Genomic DNA, 18,279 nt, shown 5'->3' with positions numbered 1-18,279 from the left:
CGTCAAAAGTATATGCAGTGCTGGAAGTCCAGCTCGATTCCACCGTGAGTGGATTAGAGGATATATCATCAGTCTAAAAGAGGAGAATCTCAGTGGTGGCATCCTATCATGTACCAAGCTCAGGAACGAACCTTGGGTACCATCGTCCGACCCTGCTTGGATTCCTGCGCTCCTTCAGCAACCGTCGCACTTGGCGTCTCCAACAACTTCTGTCGCAGTTGAACGAGTGCAGCGGTGTCAATAACAGAATGTTTGGCGTTCTTCTATATCCGATCGAGGTCGAAGGTATCCCAATCCGACGCAGGCACGATAGCGTTACCCGTCTTTATGCTCTTGAAACGGCCGATACGCGCGACAAGGTCAGATGCAGTTGGTCGGGGACTGGTCAGGACATGATGGATGTTTCTTTTCGAGAATGGCGAAAATGGCTGCAGGTTGAGGAAGTTCGTGGAACGGAATCTTGCCAGTAAAGATCTACAAAAATTGAATACAGTATCAAAAGTTCAAGATGTTCTGAACGTACCTCGTAACACACACAGGCATAAGCATAAACGTCACTACTCGCAGTTGAAGCAGAATGTGAACTTGACAACAACAGCTCTGGCGAAATCCACCTCACTGTGCCCACTGAACCGACGCTAGTTAAGGTCTCATCCACTCGCGACAAACCGAAATCGCCGATACAAGCTCTCTTGTCCGGGGTGATCAGAATATTGACCTACGCGTTTAACTTTGATAAAATCGGACAGAAGAGAATTTTGTGACTTACGCCCTTCAGATCACCATGAACGATTTTATTGCTATGGAGATGCGATAGACCGGAAGCAATGTCGTAAGCTTGGAAGATACAATAAAGAGGGTGATGAGGTCGAAAAAGGAGGACGCATACTAATGAATAATGATCCACTTGTTCTGTGGAGGATTTCTTCAAGAAGTCTACGAGATTGCCTCGTTCCATCCATGGAGAGACTAGGCAAAGACGGTGTTGAGTGTCATCCGAGTGAAACAAGCCCTTGAAAGGCAAAAGGTTGGGGTATCTGAGCTGTTGCCAGACGATCGCTTCTCGCATGTATTCCTTTGTAGTAAAGAATGGCGTGAGTTCATTCCACTCATTCCTGGAGATAACCACACACCTTCAGTCCCTGACGGGAATTAACCGAAACGTTCGGGGTCTTCAAGCACACAATCTGTTCCCCGATTTTTCCCTTCCATACATCCCCAAAACCACCTCAGCCGATACGTGGATCTTCAAGTCTCTTCACGTTATTGATGATTAGATATCTTGGGAAGAGACCAGAGCGCTTCGAAAGATAGATCATCATTGTGATTATCGATGGCCGTAGGTCGGGTTCAACATCGGGCATATTGATGAGCTGTGAAAAAGCTTTTCAGGATACGACGGAGGATCTCATCCAGGGTCGCTCACCATCTGCAGTGAATCGAGCCACATTTGAGCATCCTCTCCCTTGGATTCTAAAAGGTTTCGTGATTGAAGGTCATCCGTCAACACGTTTTCCACCATGCGACGTATGTCATCTAAATTTCGTGGCGATGTTGAAGTAGAGTTTCAACTGAGCTCATCGCGACGGAGAAAGGATATATCTGCTGTTATAGCCGTGTCCGAAACAGAGAATTTAGGATGAAACGAAGACAAGACCTACAGATGAGTATCAGGGTGATACTTGGCAGCAGTTATTGACATACCAGCCACGGGAAGCTAGAACCTCGTTTATTCGCACTTCGTCGTTCGATATCAAATTTGAGTAGCTCCTTCACAGAATAACAAAACGTTTAGAAACAATGTCCAGTACGTGAAGATTCGCTACCAAAGGCAGAAGTAAATAGCTGCCATTTCAAGTTTCAACGGATTTCTCTTAGAAATATTGAGGAGTTCCGGGAGTTGACAGTGACCAAATTTGTGTTGGTAAGATAAAGGAAAAAAGATTAGAGGCGGTCCATGTAGGCTCGACTCGTGAGGGCAGAAGGGAAGAAGTGAAGTGACGTGGGAATTTCGACACTCGCCCACACTCACCAACACCCCATCAGCCTAGTTAGTACCTGTATTTCGCCGTTGCTGAGAACAACAGGCCATTGGCAGTTCTAACTCGTATTATTCTTTCGTCAATATCTCACGAAACGTTGAGTGTTTGTCGTTTCGGACTCGCGCTCTGGAAGCATTTCGCGAGTAATGAACTTTTTTTAGGTATGTATGTTTTGTTGTAAAGGATTAATTAATTATTCTGCTCACCTTGTCTTTGCGCCTCCTGTAGAACTCAATTTGTAACCCCGAACGTAAACTTCGCAAGACGCTCTTGGTCTATGACTGCAGTTTCGAGCTATTACTTATACTTATACTCAGGGATTGTTGAAACTAGTATAGTGCTTGAAAGGGACCGGTGTGTGCATTTTCTTTATCCTGGGGCTCAAGACTGATGTTGCAGATTCAGAAAGCATCGGATAACCGACCTTGAACTCAAGGAATCCGAAGGCAATGGATATCGGATCAAACGTTAACGAAAGTGCAATTCACAACGCAAACGGCAGCCGCTGAGAGAACCGAATTGACTCGATGCTGCTATTGTCAAAATTTCCGGTGAACAGGGAGCGCTATTTTTTTCGACTCCAAATGCGCTCAATTACACGAATCACGGACGACGGCGCAACGTACACCGCCTGCTTCCCGGAACAGTATCTCTCGGTATCCTTACTGGCTTCTTTCTTCACTGGCAACCTCAAACATTTCCCTTCCCGCACGATATAGGGTGTGTTTGCAGTTCATCATTTTGCAATTCACTTTGTATTGACTACAACACATAAAGATGTTTCGGGGAATCGGGATGATGGAGCGCTGAACAGTTTCAGATCCGCGTGATAGGTATGTCGATTTTAGTACGTGTTCCGTAAAATCAAAGCTACTTCCATCTCACTTTATCAGCGAGATGGATTTGGTTACATGTTATGTACTCAAGCCGACGGCTCCAACGATATAGGCTTCACTTCCCCACCTGATACGTACTAGTGATGGTATGTGGAGCAACCGAACAGTACGTGATATTCGGATTGTTGACAGAGTGTTTAGGCTGTTTTTGCATAGTTCTGTAAAGTTGTAGAAAGGCGGGGGACTTTATACTGAGGGGCGTAGTCGATAGCGTACGTACCTTATCTGGTTAATCCTATCTTGTTTTTCCCGCGATATGATATCTCCGCATCGGCCGATTTTCGTCATCGGCGCAGCCCGCTGTTGTCGTAAAATGCCCGCCTCCCACCTCCCGCGCTTTTCCAGCTCATACCTTGTCAGAAATTTGAGTTGAGTGTTAAATATGACAATAGAACAATAGAAACAGTGTATTGCTTCTAATTGACAGGCTTTTTCTATCAAAAACACAGGACATGCACATAAAGAACATAATATATACTCTGTCCATGAAAAAAACATAGAAAAACCCTTGTCAGCGACAGCCAGTTACCTAAGGCACACATCCCTCTTCCTCACCACTCTCGGAGCCCGAATCAGAGTCAGAGATAGTTTCCTTACTCTTGTGTCCCTTTGATTTCTCCGAAGCTGCCTTGCCAGTTGTGCTTCCACCAGTCCTAAGCCTTTTCCTTGATCCCCCAGTGTCCTCCGCATACTTTCTCTTATGGGTACCGCCGTAGTCACTCCGCTTAGTACGCTGAGGGTCCACATCAGCTCCATCTTCGCGAAGTTTGTTAATTTCAGTAACGAAGGCCTTGTATTCAGCGGCTGACATCTTCTTCCATTGGCAAGAGTTGGTCCTCCACAAGTCGTAAATCATCCGAGCATCTGCCATGGGTAGGCTGTATGGGCTCATAATTGACGGCCCGTTCTCGGGCCACCCAACGATATGAACCTTGAATTTTTCGACGACCTGGGACTTGTAGTGAACATAGTTCACCACCATCCCTTTACCACCGGTTATCTCTCCTTATCATCAGTTAGCATGCTTACATTGAAAAAAGGTGGAAAGTACTGACGAAAGCGTTCGGTAATCATTTGAGCCAGCTTACTCTTGATGTCTTTGCCGTTTGGCCCTTTTCTCTGAACTAAAACAGTCGGCAATTAGTACACGAGACACGCGGCACTTTTTGGAAAGGCCACTGACGCTTTTCCTCCTTGCAAAAGAAACCCTCCGCCATACTCACAAAGTCCCATATGGATATGTGGAAACACTGCTGTAGGAACTCTTGAACCGGGCCGCGAGCGAAGAATCCGCCTTCTATACTGGAGTCATAGCCTCCTCTGGTGATAAAACCAAAGGCGCAGGCACCTGTACGACTTGAGAGATCATTCACCTAGAGTAGCTTGAAAATCGATAGGCAAACAATGAATGATGCGAAGTACCCACCTCTTGTGTAATGCGAGTGAGTGTTCTGACTGCGTCGGTAGCGGCGGCCTTGTTGGAGAATCTCGCACCGCGAATCCTCTCGTCTCTAGTAGCTTCCATATCTTCTTGAAGCTCCTTCGAGAGGACAGGATCTTGAAGTATTTCTTGAAGCTCCTCATCAGCCTTGACAGCAGCATGAATTTCCTTAGGGCCTGCCCTATGGCCTTTAGCGACACCTGACATAGAGCTATCAGCGTCAGAATACTGCTGGCAAAAATGGGCTGCCTACCTATGTTGAGCTCCTGGGCTTTCTTCCTGTACACGGCATTGTATGCACTGGGTGCTTTGCAATTTTTGAGAGATGTCACCCGACCCTGTAGCTGCTGGACCCTTCGAACGTTGACCTTGTGCTCCAATGCAATTTTGCAGATCTCGGGCTGCTCCGTATCATTCAAGTAATCGACAAGAGCAGTGTTGATGCGCTCCGTTCGGGTTTTGCCCTTCAACGCCTTTTCGGCCTCCCCCATTCTTGAGCATGTAGTTGCCGCAGGGACAGCATCGACCTCGAAGGAATGATGCTCATTGGACTGATCTCCAACAGAATCCTCACCGATTCCCTCTATACTGGGCAGCGGAAGTGGATCAATGGCAGGTGGAATAGTGGGAAGAACAGACGCCGGTATATTGGAAGCGGGTGAAGAAGGTGAGGGAGAAGATGGGTGGTGAGGAGAAGATGGGTGGGATGGTGAATGTAGCGCACCAAAATCATGGGTGAAAGGGGGGGAGGCTGGCGGCATGGTTGACTCCTCAGTAGTCAATTTTGAACCGCTAAAGCCTACAGTTAGCGATTCAAACAGACGGTAAGAGGCGGGAATAGAGGATTGTGGAGTGGCTAGGTTCGAGGTTTCGGCGGAATCTACTGAGGTGTTACTTGACTGGGCCCCAGTTCGAACTTGCGCATCGATTCGTTTTTGAAGCTCCCTACATTCATATGCATCAGCATCCACGCTATCAACATACTGAATGGGCGCCCATTGAAGGGCAGTGGGAGGGATAGACCAAGAAGACGGAGTGGAGGAATGTGCTTGAACAATAGAGGGAGAAGGCGAACGGAGAGGATGCAGACTAGATGCCTTAACCGGTTGAGATGGTCTAAATAGGGAAGGTTTTCTGAGATCTCGGTTATCCAGAGTCCTCTTGAATGAGGAAGGGTGGGCATTCATGGGTGCCAAAGCAGCGGCATTGTGCATGGTAGAGTCACTGAGAACCATGCGAGGGTTGAGGTCTTTAGGGGGGGTCAGGCCATGGGCTGGATGACTTGGGACTGCCTGCTGAACATAACATATAAATTTGAGCTCAGGTATGAGGAAGCGGCGGCGGAAAAGACTACCTGAGGGTATGCAGATCGCAACGGAAATGAATTGTTCTGACTGCAAAGTTGGAACGGTGTGGGTGGGCAGAAAGCAGGATTGTTCATTCCTGCTATATTTTGATTTGACTGGGTCGGTATCGAACGGGACAGGTTCGACGTGTTCGTCAATCGAGAGAAGTTTGTCAATCACATTGAACGAATATTTGGGTCAAATGGCAAGCCAGCACACGCGTTCAAAATTTGCGCGGGTGGTTGATAGATAGAAGACAAAGGGGGAAGCCGCATGGTTTGGGCATTTCCACGTATTGGATCGATGGACGATTCAGCAAGAAGGGGACGTTCGTTCAAGAACGGTGGGCGCCCGTTTGAGTGTGAAGACAGGGTGTGTATCCCTCGATTCGGATGTGAAGACATGGTGTTTATCGACGGATAATCGGAGAAAGTTTTGAGGTAGGTAGAACAGTTGTTTTTTGGTGAGTTTTCAGTCAGTTTCAGTTGACCGAGTACAACTGATTGGATAGTAAAATTCAAGAGTCCGTTGAGTGGATGAAAAAAAAAGCTTACTTAATAAAACCCAACCATCTCATTTTTTCACTACTGTCGTCGTCGTTGTCCATCTTCAAGAGCTCAATCTTGCCGTCGTAGTCAATGTACGGTATGAAAATTGGTGTGTAATGGATCATGATTACCGTGTGACTGTGTGTATGATGTTTCTTAATGTTATTTTCCAGAAACGGAAGAGCTTACCCAGCTCCAGATTGCCAGCGAGGCACCTAAACCTCAATCAACCGAGTTTGAGCCCCCTTCCACCCAGCCTCGACAACAACTTGAACCAGAACCAACTCAGCCTCGACGAGGTCTCTCTACCCCAGAAGGCCGAGCCGCTCGTGACAGGGCCATTGCAGAAGCTCTAGGAGCTGGCGTCCGAGTGGTTCAGAAACAAGAAGGTATTTTTTCTTTTTTTGCCAGACCCATGTACTTGGAGGTCTGTACAGTACTCTTGAATGCGGAACGTCACCGTCAACAGTGTGAAGATACTTTGGTCGCCGCTGAGGTCACTCTCAATAGTAACATGGACGCTCTCGATGGCGATTTGGCCCTCTTCAATCAAGCCATGAGTGAGCTCGGACACCCTATATTTCGCTACATTCTGACTCCTTCTTCAGGTCGAGTGAATGATGTTTTTACTACCCCCACCACCCGCCGTGTCATAAACTCACCTCCCTCCACTCCTTTTGGTTTCCACATGCCATCATCCCCACCATCAACGCCCTCCACGAATAGGACCATGACTCCCGCTACAACGCCCTCAAAGAGACCCGGTGGCGTTATCGTAATGGAGCCTGCGTCGCCGTTGGTTGGCACCGTACACCCGGGTAACCGATTGCCTGCCTATGTCGTATATCATGGCAAAGACAATGCGCATGGCGTCTTCGAAAGCTGGTGAGCTTCAAGTTCCTATGCGAAACTGCCAGCTGAGGATCCCTAGGGTTTCTTGTGGTGATCTCCCGTATGCTAAGTCAATCGCCGACTTGAATGTTGTGGGAGATGCCATTTTCCGTGGCTTTCGAAACCTAAATATGGCGCGTCAGTATTACCAGGAAGCTCTTCGGGACGGGATTATTGCGATCTTGAATACCCCACGCCTGTCCCCTGATGAGCAGTACATCGTTACCAAAGGAGTTCGACCTGGCGTCTATTCACAACGGTAATCTCCACCATCGCCCTTCTTCTCTTCTATTGATTCTATTATATTCAGAGGCATTCTAATGAAAACGGGTCTGCAGTGGCGCAGCGGGGAGGTTACCGTTATGGTTGGTACCTCTGCTGCTGGTAGGGCTCAGTTCAGGGAATGGATGGCTCAAGGGTTGGTCCAAGCGTATCCCACTGATATCAATGAGAGGGATATTTAGTCACCCCTCTACTGCACTTTCTTGATGCTATGCACTGCTGTAGGTTTTGTGATCTGTGCTGTGTGTTGTAAAGTCCGTACCGTATCTCAAGAAATCAATACTTCGTGTTCTCTAGAAGATGATCAACTATGGTTGAGAAAGTTGTAATTTGAAGTCTAACTTTCAGGGTAGATACTCGACAACTCCATCCATTGGATCCCTCTTCTCTTTTTTACCAAGTAAGCCAATTTTGTAAGGCCACAGACGAACTTCGTAGTTGTTCCAGTAGGCGGTCTCGCCGTATTTCGATATAAAAGTGCTTAAGATGGGTCAACAATCGCTATATCCACAAGATGCCATATACACCTTGAACGTTTAGTGCGAGCATCACCCAGAAGTCGTTCCCGGTTTCTATAGGAGGGGGTTTACTTCATAAGAATGTTGGTGTTTGCAGAATACGCACTTCAAGTAATACTTCTGGTTCGCCTCCTTTTGTCGTCTTTTCTCCTCAAATTTCTGCTCTTCAGACATGGACGCCCTCTTTCTAATAAGATTGAGAATCAAGATGTGACCACGAGAATTATGAGAAAGGTTGAATGGTCGATGCAATTTGGGTGATGATGGAAAGTATCGCATCGAAAGCCATACCGTTGCATTCGTTCTTGCGCTCGTTCTCGCACACGATGGTCATTTCTAGTTATAAGTGTATATATAAAACAACACTGTATAATTCAATGTTGTTAAAATCGCAAGTATTTGACGCACCGTACTCGATACCTCGCTGCCGCCTGTTTTGCCTTCTCCTTCCTCTCTATCTCTTTGTTTTCCTCCTTCGCTAATTTTTTTGATGGATCTTTGACAAGGGGCGTCGTCTTCATTAAAATTGGGATTTTTGTTGGTGAGTAATGATGTTGATCGTTGAAGGTGCACGAAGTTGTGGTGAAAGAGGTGTAAAGGCATATATCACTCGCGGCATAACGATCTTACAATATGCAAAGTGTTCGTCACTATGCCTTTTCAATCCTATTTCCACATCCCACCACCATTCAGCCTACTAGAAAATGTGGATCCTAGTGAAGATACTCTATTTCTACCCAGATATATATATATGCTAAGATGAATAGCAATTCCAATCACTCGTAATTCATTTCGGGTGTCAGCCAAGCCTAAACTAAGAGTTCGTCATAATCCAGTTGATATTTCGTTAATACATCACTATTGGTATACAATAAATGTCTGGATTACTAGCTACTGAGGAAATACTTCAGTCCATCTTTAGCTAATGCTATTCTATGCTCCTTCCAGGCTTGTTCCTGGCTCGGTGTTGCAACTTGAGTGAATGTCTTGTCAGACATACAACCATTGTTGACCCATCGGAATAAACCCGCCGCACTATACTGTACAAAGGAGGAACGTTCTTCGTGACTAGCAATGGGTATGTTTGAATGCTCGATGAGGGCGGAGGGAAATACGATGGTGCAGCCTGGAGGGAACTCGATGACCAGCTTCAAGTCCCAGAGAACAAGATGACCACCCTTCATATAGTTGAATGATCCGGAAGGAAATGCCGTGCACTGGCCACAGTAAAGGTTGAGGTGATTGAGATGACGACGAGTGAACGCCCTTCCCATGTTCAGTGTTGCAGCAGCGAAGCAGCAGTGGCTAAAGTTGGGATGAAGATCGGGGTTGTCTTGGACGATCTTCTCAAGAACGTGGGCATAGTGAGTGTGTAGTTCTGGGAAGTAAGCCTTGAGAACATCTGAAGGCGTAATGTATAAGTAAATGTATGCTAGAATTCAAGCGCAACTCACAGTCATGGTACCTTGCTACTCTCTGCACATCTGGGTCCTCTCGAAACTCCTTCAACAGCTTCTCATTCCATTCATCATTGGACAGCTCTGTTGGTTCCTCTTGACCGCCTCCAAAGCTTATGCCCATACCTAGTGAGGGGTATGGTCCACGACGGTTGAACTTCTTCTTCGCAGGTATTTTCATCCTTGACTCCACTTCCTTACACTTCCTATGAAATCTATTCAACACCTCACCCCAATCATCGCAAGGCCATCCAGCGAGAACGCCAATGCGCTGCTCATTAACATCTTTGATAAGTCGTGTTTGTCTGAGTGAGGTGCCACATAAGCAATGGGAGCATCGTAGGAAGGTAGTTCTCACCGCATATTCCTCCACTCGATTAAGCGCATACCGGGCATTTTGAGAATACGCGCCAGCCTGTACGATGCTGTATTCGGCGGAATACGTGGGCCTGTCCACTCACGAGGCGATTGCATATAGGTGGTGTTAACGTTGTTTGAGGAATCGACGGTGTCGCGTATCCTGTTCGCTGCGCACTCCTTCACCTTGGTGTCTGCCATGCTCTGTTTTGCAATGCGTTCACTCTTGCGCCTGACTCGCCACTTCGCTCGACGGCTTTGGTTGTGGATTTGTTTGGGGGTGTGCTGTTTGTTTTTCGTGTTGCTTGCGACTTGAGGAATAGTAAAGCCTTCGCTGGGTTTGTAGAGATGTACTGCAGATGCCGTCGAAGCATGAGTCGGCATCGAGGTTCCAACAGAGCGAGAGTGGTGACTAAGCTCATCGCTCCTGCCTTGTCACAGTACTCCACGTTCGACGCTCGCTCAGCGTTCGAACCTTTCACTCGTTTTTTACGTTCCTTTCGACTCGAGGCAGTCAAGTCCATCGGGTACACGTTCCAATGACTCACCAAAATGACCCTCCGGGCTCCCACCGATCCAGCACGAACACCGCGCAACCCTCGAGAGGAAACGCACTAGCATTAATCCAAGGTATCGCGACGGAAGGAGCCTCGTCAGGAAGAAATTCAAACCAAAATCAAAGCGGCCCTTCAACACTCCCAACGCCAGCGAACCGAAGTCAAACTACTACTCAACCCAGTACAGAGACGACGGCTCCACATCAAAACCCAGGGGAGCGACCCAACCCGCCTCGAACGTACACACAGGCGGAAATGGACTCGGTACTGCAACGTCTAGCAGTACTCGAAGCAGCAAACAGGCAACCGATGGTAGCTAGCATGGAGGATATAGAGCGTGCAAGAGAGCTGGCTCGAGCTACAGCTGAACTCTCGAAAAACAAACCGCTCCCAGATCCCGAAGAAGGTTTTAAGGAGGACCCACTGAATTTTCGTGAGTAATTCTGTCCTACCCCCACCCCTCTCCCCATATTTCCCGGCGATGAGAGCCACGTACATTCCGGCGCTACAACCAGAAGACGTAGTGCCACATAGGCCATTGGCCACGGAAACGGCTATAAGCCACGTTCAAGGCCTGAGAGCCACAGAAACAGGCCAAAGGCTACGGTAAAGGCATTTTTTTCCGTGAATGCCACGTCCCTAGAGCGAGCGGAACATGGGCCTCGATTACATTCAAAGGCGGTTCAACCCCTCCATAGGTGCGACTGCTGGGGAATGATCTCGATGACCATGTTCCCAGCTAAGTACAGACCCTTCGCCGTAAACTCCAAATTGCACTAAGTCATAGTTGCTAATGCTGTCATGCATATCACAGCGGTCTCCGATCGAGTGAGCGAGGCAGTCAAGTCGAACAAATATGTCGCCTTATCAGTAATTGCAGCACAAGCTGAACAGTTTGCCCCAGAGGAGGAGGAGATTACATTCAAAGATGGAACCTGGAAGGCAAAGCCCCTAGACCGAAAGGGTGAAAAATCTCTGCCCTTCAATAAGTGGGTAGGCGCTAGCAAGGTGTACGTCAAGTTAATCCGGGAGCACCACGGGAATGTGAGAGCGGACAAGATGGAGACTCACTTCGAGAGCGTAGAGAGCATCTACAACAGCCATGGCATGGCGGTAGCATATCAGTACGATATACGCCAACGAGAATTAGCCTGTGCAAATTCAAGGCATGACGTTGCCCCTCTCGATCTAGCATCTTTAACCCTTATTGCATCAGCGACGGCGTCGTTATCGTCGAGTAGGCTCGAGAATCTCCAAGCGTCTGTGAACGCCCTCCAAGGTGGAGGCTCCCGCTCCTTCTTGGGCGGCATGTCCTCTCCGCAGAAGCGTAAATCATACGCACGAGACCCCTCTCCCATCCCATCAAAGCGAAAGCCTGTATCCTGCTACAGGTGCGGTGGTTCTGGTCACCTGATTGACTCCTGCAGTGAGTCAACCACCAAAGCCGGAGTCTCCTGTGCAGTTGTAGTGAAACGTGGCAAACATCTAGCCTTGGCAGCACCTTCTGGTAAGCTCTTTTGCTTTCGGAATGCCAGAAGCTCGTCATGCCATTTCGAATCCAGCTGCTACGGATTACATGACTGCAGCATCTGTGGCGAGTCAGGACATGGTGCAGCCGCCTGCAAACACCTCGGATGATCATCCATGCAAGATCATCACACCACTTAACGCAGATCTCATTGAACATACATTGAAACAGCAAAATCTTCTTGACGACTGGTCTCACATTGTACATGGCATCCGACACGGCTTCGACGTGGGGATACGAGACAAGCCAACTTGCACATACACTTTTCAAGAACCATGCATCTTCAAAACTAGACCCAAAATTTATATCAACGTACATTGCAGAAGAGGAGGCAGCGGGACGATACTCCCGCCCATATACCCCAGCAGAGCTAGAATCATTAATTGGGCCATTCCGAACATCTCCATTAGGACTAGTGCCAAAACCACATACAAACAAGTTCCGCCTTGTGCAGGACATGTCATATCCAAGGAAGGATCCGAATATGCACTCCATCAACGCCAACATTCGCTCCGAGGACTTCCCAACCGAATGGGGGACTTTCGACAAAACAGTAGACCTGATCTTCTCCCTACCCCCAGGTTGTCGAGCAGCAACATTCGACATATCAGCAGCCTACCGTCTCACCCCTATTCGCCCAGACCAGCAGTGGGCCTTGTGCATCCTATGGGAGGGCAAGGTCTGGGTAGACCGTGCAGTAATGTTTGGCTTGACCTCAAGTGCAGGCGTATTTGGCTCAGTAGCGGACATGCTGGTTGCGCTCTACAGGTCGTACGGGTTTCAGGCTTTATTGAAATGGGTGGACGACTTTCTCGTTATATGGTTCCCAGGGGACACATGGACAGAGGAGTACTTCATCTCGCTGACCTCACGTCTCGGAGTACCATGGAGTCTGACAAAACTCAGAAGACTGGCAGTGACACAGAGATATATTGGCTTCGACTGGGACCTGGACGCGAAATCAGTGTCACTTCCAGAAGAGAAGCTCAAAGCGATGATGAAACTGTTAGAGGATTGGCAGAAGGAGAATGTCAAATTCACAGCAAAGGAGGCAGCGAGTCTCCATGGGAAGCTGGTGCATATCTCATGCATCTACCAACTAATAAGGCCTTTCCTACCGTCAATATCCTACTTCGCCCAAATGTTCCAGTCAGCAAGATCACACCTTCGACCGACCCCAGCTGTCCAGAAGGACTTGTCCTGGATACAATACCTGTTGCGGGTGTCAAACCCTATCATGCCACTGAAGCCAAGGGAGCCAATAGACATGCAATGGTGGGGGGACGCCAGCACTTCATTCGGCATTGGGATAGCAATCGGTCCTTTCTTTGCGGTTTGGAAGTGGGCTCAAGACGTCAAAGTTGGCCCTGGTCACCAATACGATATTGGATGGGCAGAAGCAGTCGCAGTGGAACTTGGATTGCGCCTACTCCTCCAACTGCGCACCAGAGGGCATATAGACTTCACAGCAGGAGACAGAATTCTCGTCCGTTCAGACAACGAAGGTGTAGTCCGGGTTGTACACAAGGGACGCGCCAAGAACAGAGAAGTGAACCAGACACTCAGGCATGTATACTTGCTTCAGGCGCAAAACCAGATTTCCATCAAGGCGATCCACATCCCGGGCTCCACCAACATCAGCGACTCGTTATCTCGCGGAGACATAGCATCATTCCGGCGCAGTTTCCACTCAGCCTCGCAGAACACCTCGCTGACCCTACCAGCCCATCTTTCACAAATGCTTGTACCTTGGTCTTGATGACGTTTAGCCCATATCAATCTCCGCCCAATGTTCCTCTGGGAGTAAATGGTAGAGGGCTACTCGAAATGAAAGAATCACCTCTGCGGCCTAAATGTCGCGCAAATGAACGAATCTTCAAGTGGATAGGTACCAACACCCCTCCAGCAAGGGTCCTTGATCATCCTCTGCTGCAGTTCATTGCAGAGCGTTCTTCGGAAGCCTCTCTGAAAGATACGGCGGGTTACGGCTCTGGCCTCCGGAAATACCACATATTTTGCGACATCTTCTCAGTGCCTGAGAACGACCGACTCCCAGCCAAATTCCCTGTCTTACTCTCCTTTGCACTTTGGGCAGCAACACTACCTGAATCTGTCGACGAGAATCTATCCGAAGGAGTACAGTTTGAACCAGTCTCCACCGATGTGGTGCAGAAATACCTGTCAGCAGTCCGAGCATGGCATATCGCCCAAGGATGGAATGCTCCACTGACAAAGGAAGATCATGACAGGATCAACTGGCATCTAAGGGGCCTGGAGCGCTTGCAGGGTTCACGCAAGCGACCGCCAAGGCCCCCGTTCACCCCATCCATGCTCACTGCACTCAAGACAACCTTGAATCTGTGCGATCCCTTCGACGCTTGCATTTGGGCAATGGCGACATGTGCATTTTGGGGAATGATGAGGTTCGGAGAAGTATCGGTAAAATCCAGAGCAGACTTTGACCCAAACATTCACCTCAAAAGGGAAGACGTCATCTTCGGACAAGATGATCTAGGCAATCCATATGCGACCCTCCTACTACCATCAGCCAAAACAGCCAAGCTTGGTGAGATCCAAAAGGTCCACATATCAGAACACAAGGATCTTTGCCCACTGGCAGCTCTCAAGAACTTAGCAGCCATTGTACCAGCAAAGGCGAAAGACCCACTTTTCTCATGGCGAGACACCAAAGGTTGCATCAGGCCCATGGTAAAGAAGGCTGCAATTGTTCGCATCAATGCAATTACATCGGCGTGGGGTTGGGGAACATCCTTCGGCCACTCCTTCAGAATAGGTGGGGCATCTTACTATTTGTCGCTAGGGAAGAACCCAGAAATCATCAGGTTGGCAGGAAGATGGAAATCCCTAGCCTATGAAGCATATCTGAGGGCCTTCGAAAAGGTAGTAACAAGGCACATGGACACCTCAGGATTGTAGCTTCGTCACTCAGGCTGGGCAGGCAGCGATCACACTGCGGGTCTTTCCTCAGCATGGGTAAGCAGCGTGATCTTCCTGCGTTCCTGGCCAAGCTAACGCTTGCCCTCAGCCCAACCTACAGCTCCCTCGTACATAGCTCAGACCACGAAAGACGACGTTGGAGGGAGGGTATCGATGGGAGTGGCTGCCATTGGCTCACAACTTTCTCCATCCTCATATCTTTCTCCATCCTCATCATCTTCGCATTCGGACGGCTGCTCCTTCTCGTTCTCTGTCCAAGTCACCCTCTCCTCCTCATTCCTTGCACCCTTATTGACTAATGAGGATATCCTGACGCTGACACTGATGTCGGGCCCAAGCAGCGTATAAGGGCTGAATTCTTTGTTGCTCCGAAGCCGCTTACCTATAGATACAGTAATAAAGAAGTCAGGACCCATAGATAAAAACAAATAAAACAAACGGTTGGGCGAAATAAACGATGTAGCCCCAAGGTCGGGGCTACCATGATTATGAATAAAGAACACCGCAGCCCCAAGGTCGGGGCTGCTTCGAGAACAAAAGAAGGAAGGCACCTACCGCCACTAGTTGACTCGGCCATCGACAAACGCGAAAGAAAGAGAAGGCAGGGAAACGGTGAGACGGAGAGGTTTAAGTAGGCAAAATCGAACGCTGCGTGTTTCTGCGTGTTTCAAAACATAGGCACGTGCGTACCTTTCCCGGCCCGCATTTCCGGTTGACTCCGCTAAGTCCAAGTCATCCAAGTACACCTACGCATTCCACCATGGGCAGAAGCAAGAAAGTCCAAACCAAGGCTTGCAGCTCACGGCGGATGCGTGCGCCGGTCGACATCCTTGATCTTGGCTCATATGCTGCGGGTAAACTACGGCGAAAAAAGGACCTATGCTGGTACTCCCAACACGAGATTCAAAAAGCGGCTCGCATTCAAAAACAACGATTTGAACAAGATGAAGACGTGGCGCTGGATGTGACCGACTCGCTAATTCAACACGGTCAAGCAATGGTGGACGACATGATTCTGAACGGTGGCAACTATGGCGAATATGAAGGCGATCCGGAGCAATATGACAGCGATGCACCAATAGAGAGTGGTGACACCGAATGGGAGGATGTGGATGATGCGGTAGATATGTCCAACGTACAAACCGCCGACGTTTTCAAGACTGTTTATTTCTGCGCTAAGGACACTCACCGTCGCATGTAAGTGTTTCTCCTGTGTTTGTTTGATCTGATTTCTAACTAATCAGACAGCGAATATCGAGACTACCGCACGCACAAGGATAAGAATGTTATCGAGGAGCAGCACTGGTCCCCACAGATGGAAAAAATGGCGCTTGCACACATGGATTGGGAGTACCGGAGGGAGGACGACTTTACAGGAGCCGTGAATACAACGCTGACGGTGAAGGCGTTCACCTGTTTCGGTGCGTTTGTTTCCTCTTTTCCTCGCGTTGCTCCAGTGTGGCTAAGCTTCATCATTAGACCATGCACCCAAAAGCCTCAAGCATTATGCAGAGGATTTTTACCAGTCAGCTAGCTTTGTTCGACAGGGCTACTTCCCGACCTCTCCTCTTGTTCACAACTCCGTCATCTCAACAAAACTTCTACAGCTCTTCTACTTCCTTACCACCCGCTGTCCTCGCCTGGGCATCCAGCCGTTCATCAAAGGTCTCTGTGACTTGCAAGGCTTCCGGTTCAAAAATTATCTTTGCGTACAGTTCTCTGCGGCGTATGATCGGTTTCTTCAGGTCAAGCGGACGATCAGAAAATGGGTGCAGCAGGCTCTCAGCCGCAGTACCCCAAACTGGAGAATGCTTAACTGCTGTCCAGCATGCCAGTATCCGGTGGAAGGGCAACCAAAACTACATATCAGGATGCTAGGCTGCATCGACGGAAATGATTCTTTGAAGAGGGTGGAAAGGCGAGAGATGGCGACAGAGGTTGTTGGCCCTAGGCTCGGGGCATTGAAGGAACGTGAAGATCCCCGCCGGGTTGATGACGACTACTTTCTTTCTCAAGAGGAGGTCGATAGATGGAGCCTATCAACATGGGATATCAAAAAGGATGGAACTAGGAAGGTTGATGATGAAGACAGTGATGACAAAGGCGCCAGTCCGTGCGAGGAGAAATGGAAGAATATGAACGACGCCCACACTGCTAAGGCATGGGGTGTTTTCGACGTCCAGGGTTGGTTCATCCTCCTCTGTCGTCATAGTTTCCTTCTGAAAGCTGCTGACATGTATCGATCGGGTGAACAGTAGGTCTAAACGAAACCTTCCTAAAGCTTCTACTGATGTTTTTATTCCCAAGGTCCAAGCTCCCCTTATCTATTCTATATGACTTCCTTAGCTCATGCGAAGATGAGCGGAAGGCCCACGGAATACCTGAAGACGATGAAGGGGGGTACCTAGGCATCGGGTACGACCTAGGCTGCAAAATCGTCAAGACCATAGGTCGGAGCCCCTTGAACGCACTCGCAGTTCGCCAAAAACTCCTGATGCTGGTTGGCATTCTACATGGTCATGCACATCGTCGACTCTGCCAGCTCGTCTACCTCCTTATATATGTGCTTGGAGCTGGGAACGAAAACCTCGAACAGTGTGAGCGATTCTTCTCCAAGTCTAATGCGCTGGCAGCTGTTACCAGATACATGAGCACCTTCCATCGAAAGCAGGCTATCGTGGAATATGCCCATCAGCAAGACAACTTAGAGACTTTTGCCAACGTCTCAAAGCTTATATACGCCAACTACAAAGAGGCCCTCAGAACCAAAGCCGCTCTCCCCACCCTACTTAGGAAAATGAAGGAGCAGAATATCAGGGACTTCGACGTGTTCCCCCAATGGCTAGCAGAGGAGGCGGAGTTCTTGAAGTCTCGATCTACGGTTCCTGAGGTTGAGACGAGGCAGATGGAATATATTCAAATCCTGAAGAAGTTGGACAATTGCCAGTAAGTCTTGGCATTTTTGAAGCGATGCTACACTCACTCAAGCTCAGGGATAAACTAGCGGCAGCAAGGAGGGTTTGGAAGCGTTATACAGGCCCAAGAAGTAGGGACAGCACCTCTAAGGAAGAACGAACAGTGAGGGAGGAGATGGAGCATGAAGCAAAGCTGCTACGTGATGCTCAGCACTTGGAAGAGGTCCTTAACATTCCGCCTGGTGAACGATGGGAGAAGGGTTCTGTTGAGTGGAGGAATGCAGAGAAGCTCGTGAATGAGTCGGAGTTCCAGCAGACACTCAGTCAGTTGGAGGGCCTCGTTACCGCACGGATATTTGAATTATCCAGAATGAATGTAGCTGGCACTGGTAAGTAACCGTTCTATCCTCCCTATCCCTCTATTAACAACCAACAGGTTACAAAATGAGGCAGCATCTCTCACATGCCCTCAAATCTCGCTCTAAGGCAATCGAGAACGCTCTCGAAAGGTACAATGCTGCAGCAGCAGCACTTGGACGACGT

The 18,279-nt window shown here is 48.7% G+C and overlaps 4 protein-coding genes across 5 annotated transcripts; all 4 read right to left on the bottom strand.

Moving 5' to 3' along the window:
* Positions 1-360: 360 nt before the first annotated feature.
* E1B28_011825 (uncharacterized protein) lies at positions 361-962 on the bottom strand (the record flags this gene model as incomplete). Its single annotated transcript, XM_043156880.1, has 4 exons — positions 361-474; positions 524-718; positions 770-837; positions 890-962. The coding sequence occupies 4 exons, from the start codon at positions 960-962 to the stop codon at positions 361-363; spliced, it is 450 nt and encodes a 149-aa protein (XP_043006695.1).
* A 267-nt stretch (positions 963-1,229) lies between these two features.
* E1B28_011824 (uncharacterized protein) lies at positions 1,230-1,522 on the bottom strand (the record flags this gene model as incomplete). The annotated part of the gene is made up of 2 exons (XM_043156879.1): positions 1,230-1,373; positions 1,427-1,522. The coding sequence occupies 2 exons, from the start codon at positions 1,520-1,522 to the stop codon at positions 1,230-1,232; spliced, it is 240 nt and encodes a 79-aa protein (XP_043006694.1).
* Positions 1,523-3,329: 1,807 nt separating this feature from the next.
* On the bottom strand, positions 3,330-6,382 carry E1B28_011823 (uncharacterized protein). Its single transcript, XM_043156878.1, has 7 exons — positions 6,280-6,382; positions 5,734-6,224; positions 4,633-5,674; positions 4,365-4,579; positions 4,122-4,311; positions 3,994-4,062; positions 3,330-3,943 (listed from the first exon to the last, which is right to left on the bottom strand). The coding sequence occupies exons 2-7, from the start codon at positions 5,818-5,820 to the stop codon at positions 3,468-3,470; spliced, it is 2,079 nt and encodes a 692-aa protein (XP_043006693.1). The 5' UTR covers positions 5,821-6,224; positions 6,280-6,382; the 3' UTR covers positions 3,330-3,467.
* Positions 6,383-7,660: 1,278 nt separating this feature from the next.
* Positions 7,661-8,547, bottom strand: E1B28_011822 (uncharacterized protein). 2 transcript variants are annotated; one of them, XM_043160815.1, is made up of 6 exons: positions 8,373-8,547; positions 8,256-8,300; positions 8,071-8,151; positions 7,974-8,018; positions 7,789-7,926; positions 7,661-7,739 (listed from the first exon to the last, which is right to left on the bottom strand). In XM_043160815.1, the coding sequence occupies exons 1-5, from the start codon at positions 8,483-8,485 to the stop codon at positions 7,791-7,793; spliced, it is 420 nt and encodes a 139-aa protein (XP_043006691.1). In that variant the 5' UTR covers positions 8,486-8,547; the 3' UTR covers positions 7,661-7,739; positions 7,789-7,790. The 2 variants fall into 2 exon arrangements, with proteins under 2 accessions (XP_043006691.1, XP_043006692.1); XM_043160816.1 differs by having other exon boundaries at positions 8,071-8,300.
* Positions 8,548-18,279: the final 9,732 nt, after the last annotated feature.

Source organism: Marasmius oreades, chromosome 7, assembly GCF_018924745.1.
Source record: "Marasmius oreades isolate 03SP1 chromosome 7, whole genome shotgun sequence".
Classification (NCBI taxonomy): Eukaryota; Fungi; Basidiomycota; class Agaricomycetes; order Agaricales; family Marasmiaceae; genus Marasmius; species Marasmius oreades.
The sequence above is the reverse complement of the archived record's forward strand: the minus strand, read 5'-3'. Positions and strand labels throughout refer to the sequence as shown.

Excerpts from the sequence above, each read along its gene's own strand:
- E1B28_011823 (XM_043156878.1), bottom strand. The coding sequence starts at position 5,820 with ATGAACAATCCTGCTTTCTGCCCACCCACACCGTTCCAACTTTGCAGT. Across the intron at positions 4,580-4,632 it reads AGCCCAGGAGCTCAACATAG|GTGTCGCTAAAGGCCATAGG; the intron begins GTAGGCAGCCCA and ends GCTCTATGTCAG. Across the intron at positions 3,944-3,993 it reads AATGATTACCGAACGCTTTC|GAGAGATAACCGGTGGTAAA; the intron begins GTCAGTACTTTC and ends ACTGATGATAAG.
- E1B28_011822 (XM_043160815.1), bottom strand. The coding sequence starts at position 8,485 with ATGAAGACGACGCCCCTTGTCAAAGATCCATCAAAAAAATTAGCGAAG. Across the intron at positions 8,019-8,070 it reads AACCAGAAGTATTACTTGAA|AAACCGGGAACGACTTCTGG; the intron begins GTGCGTATTCTG and ends CCCCTCCTATAG. Across the intron at positions 7,927-7,973 it reads GCTCGCACTAAACGTTCAAG|CACTTTTATATCGAAATACG; the intron begins GTGTATATGGCA and ends ACCCATCTTAAG.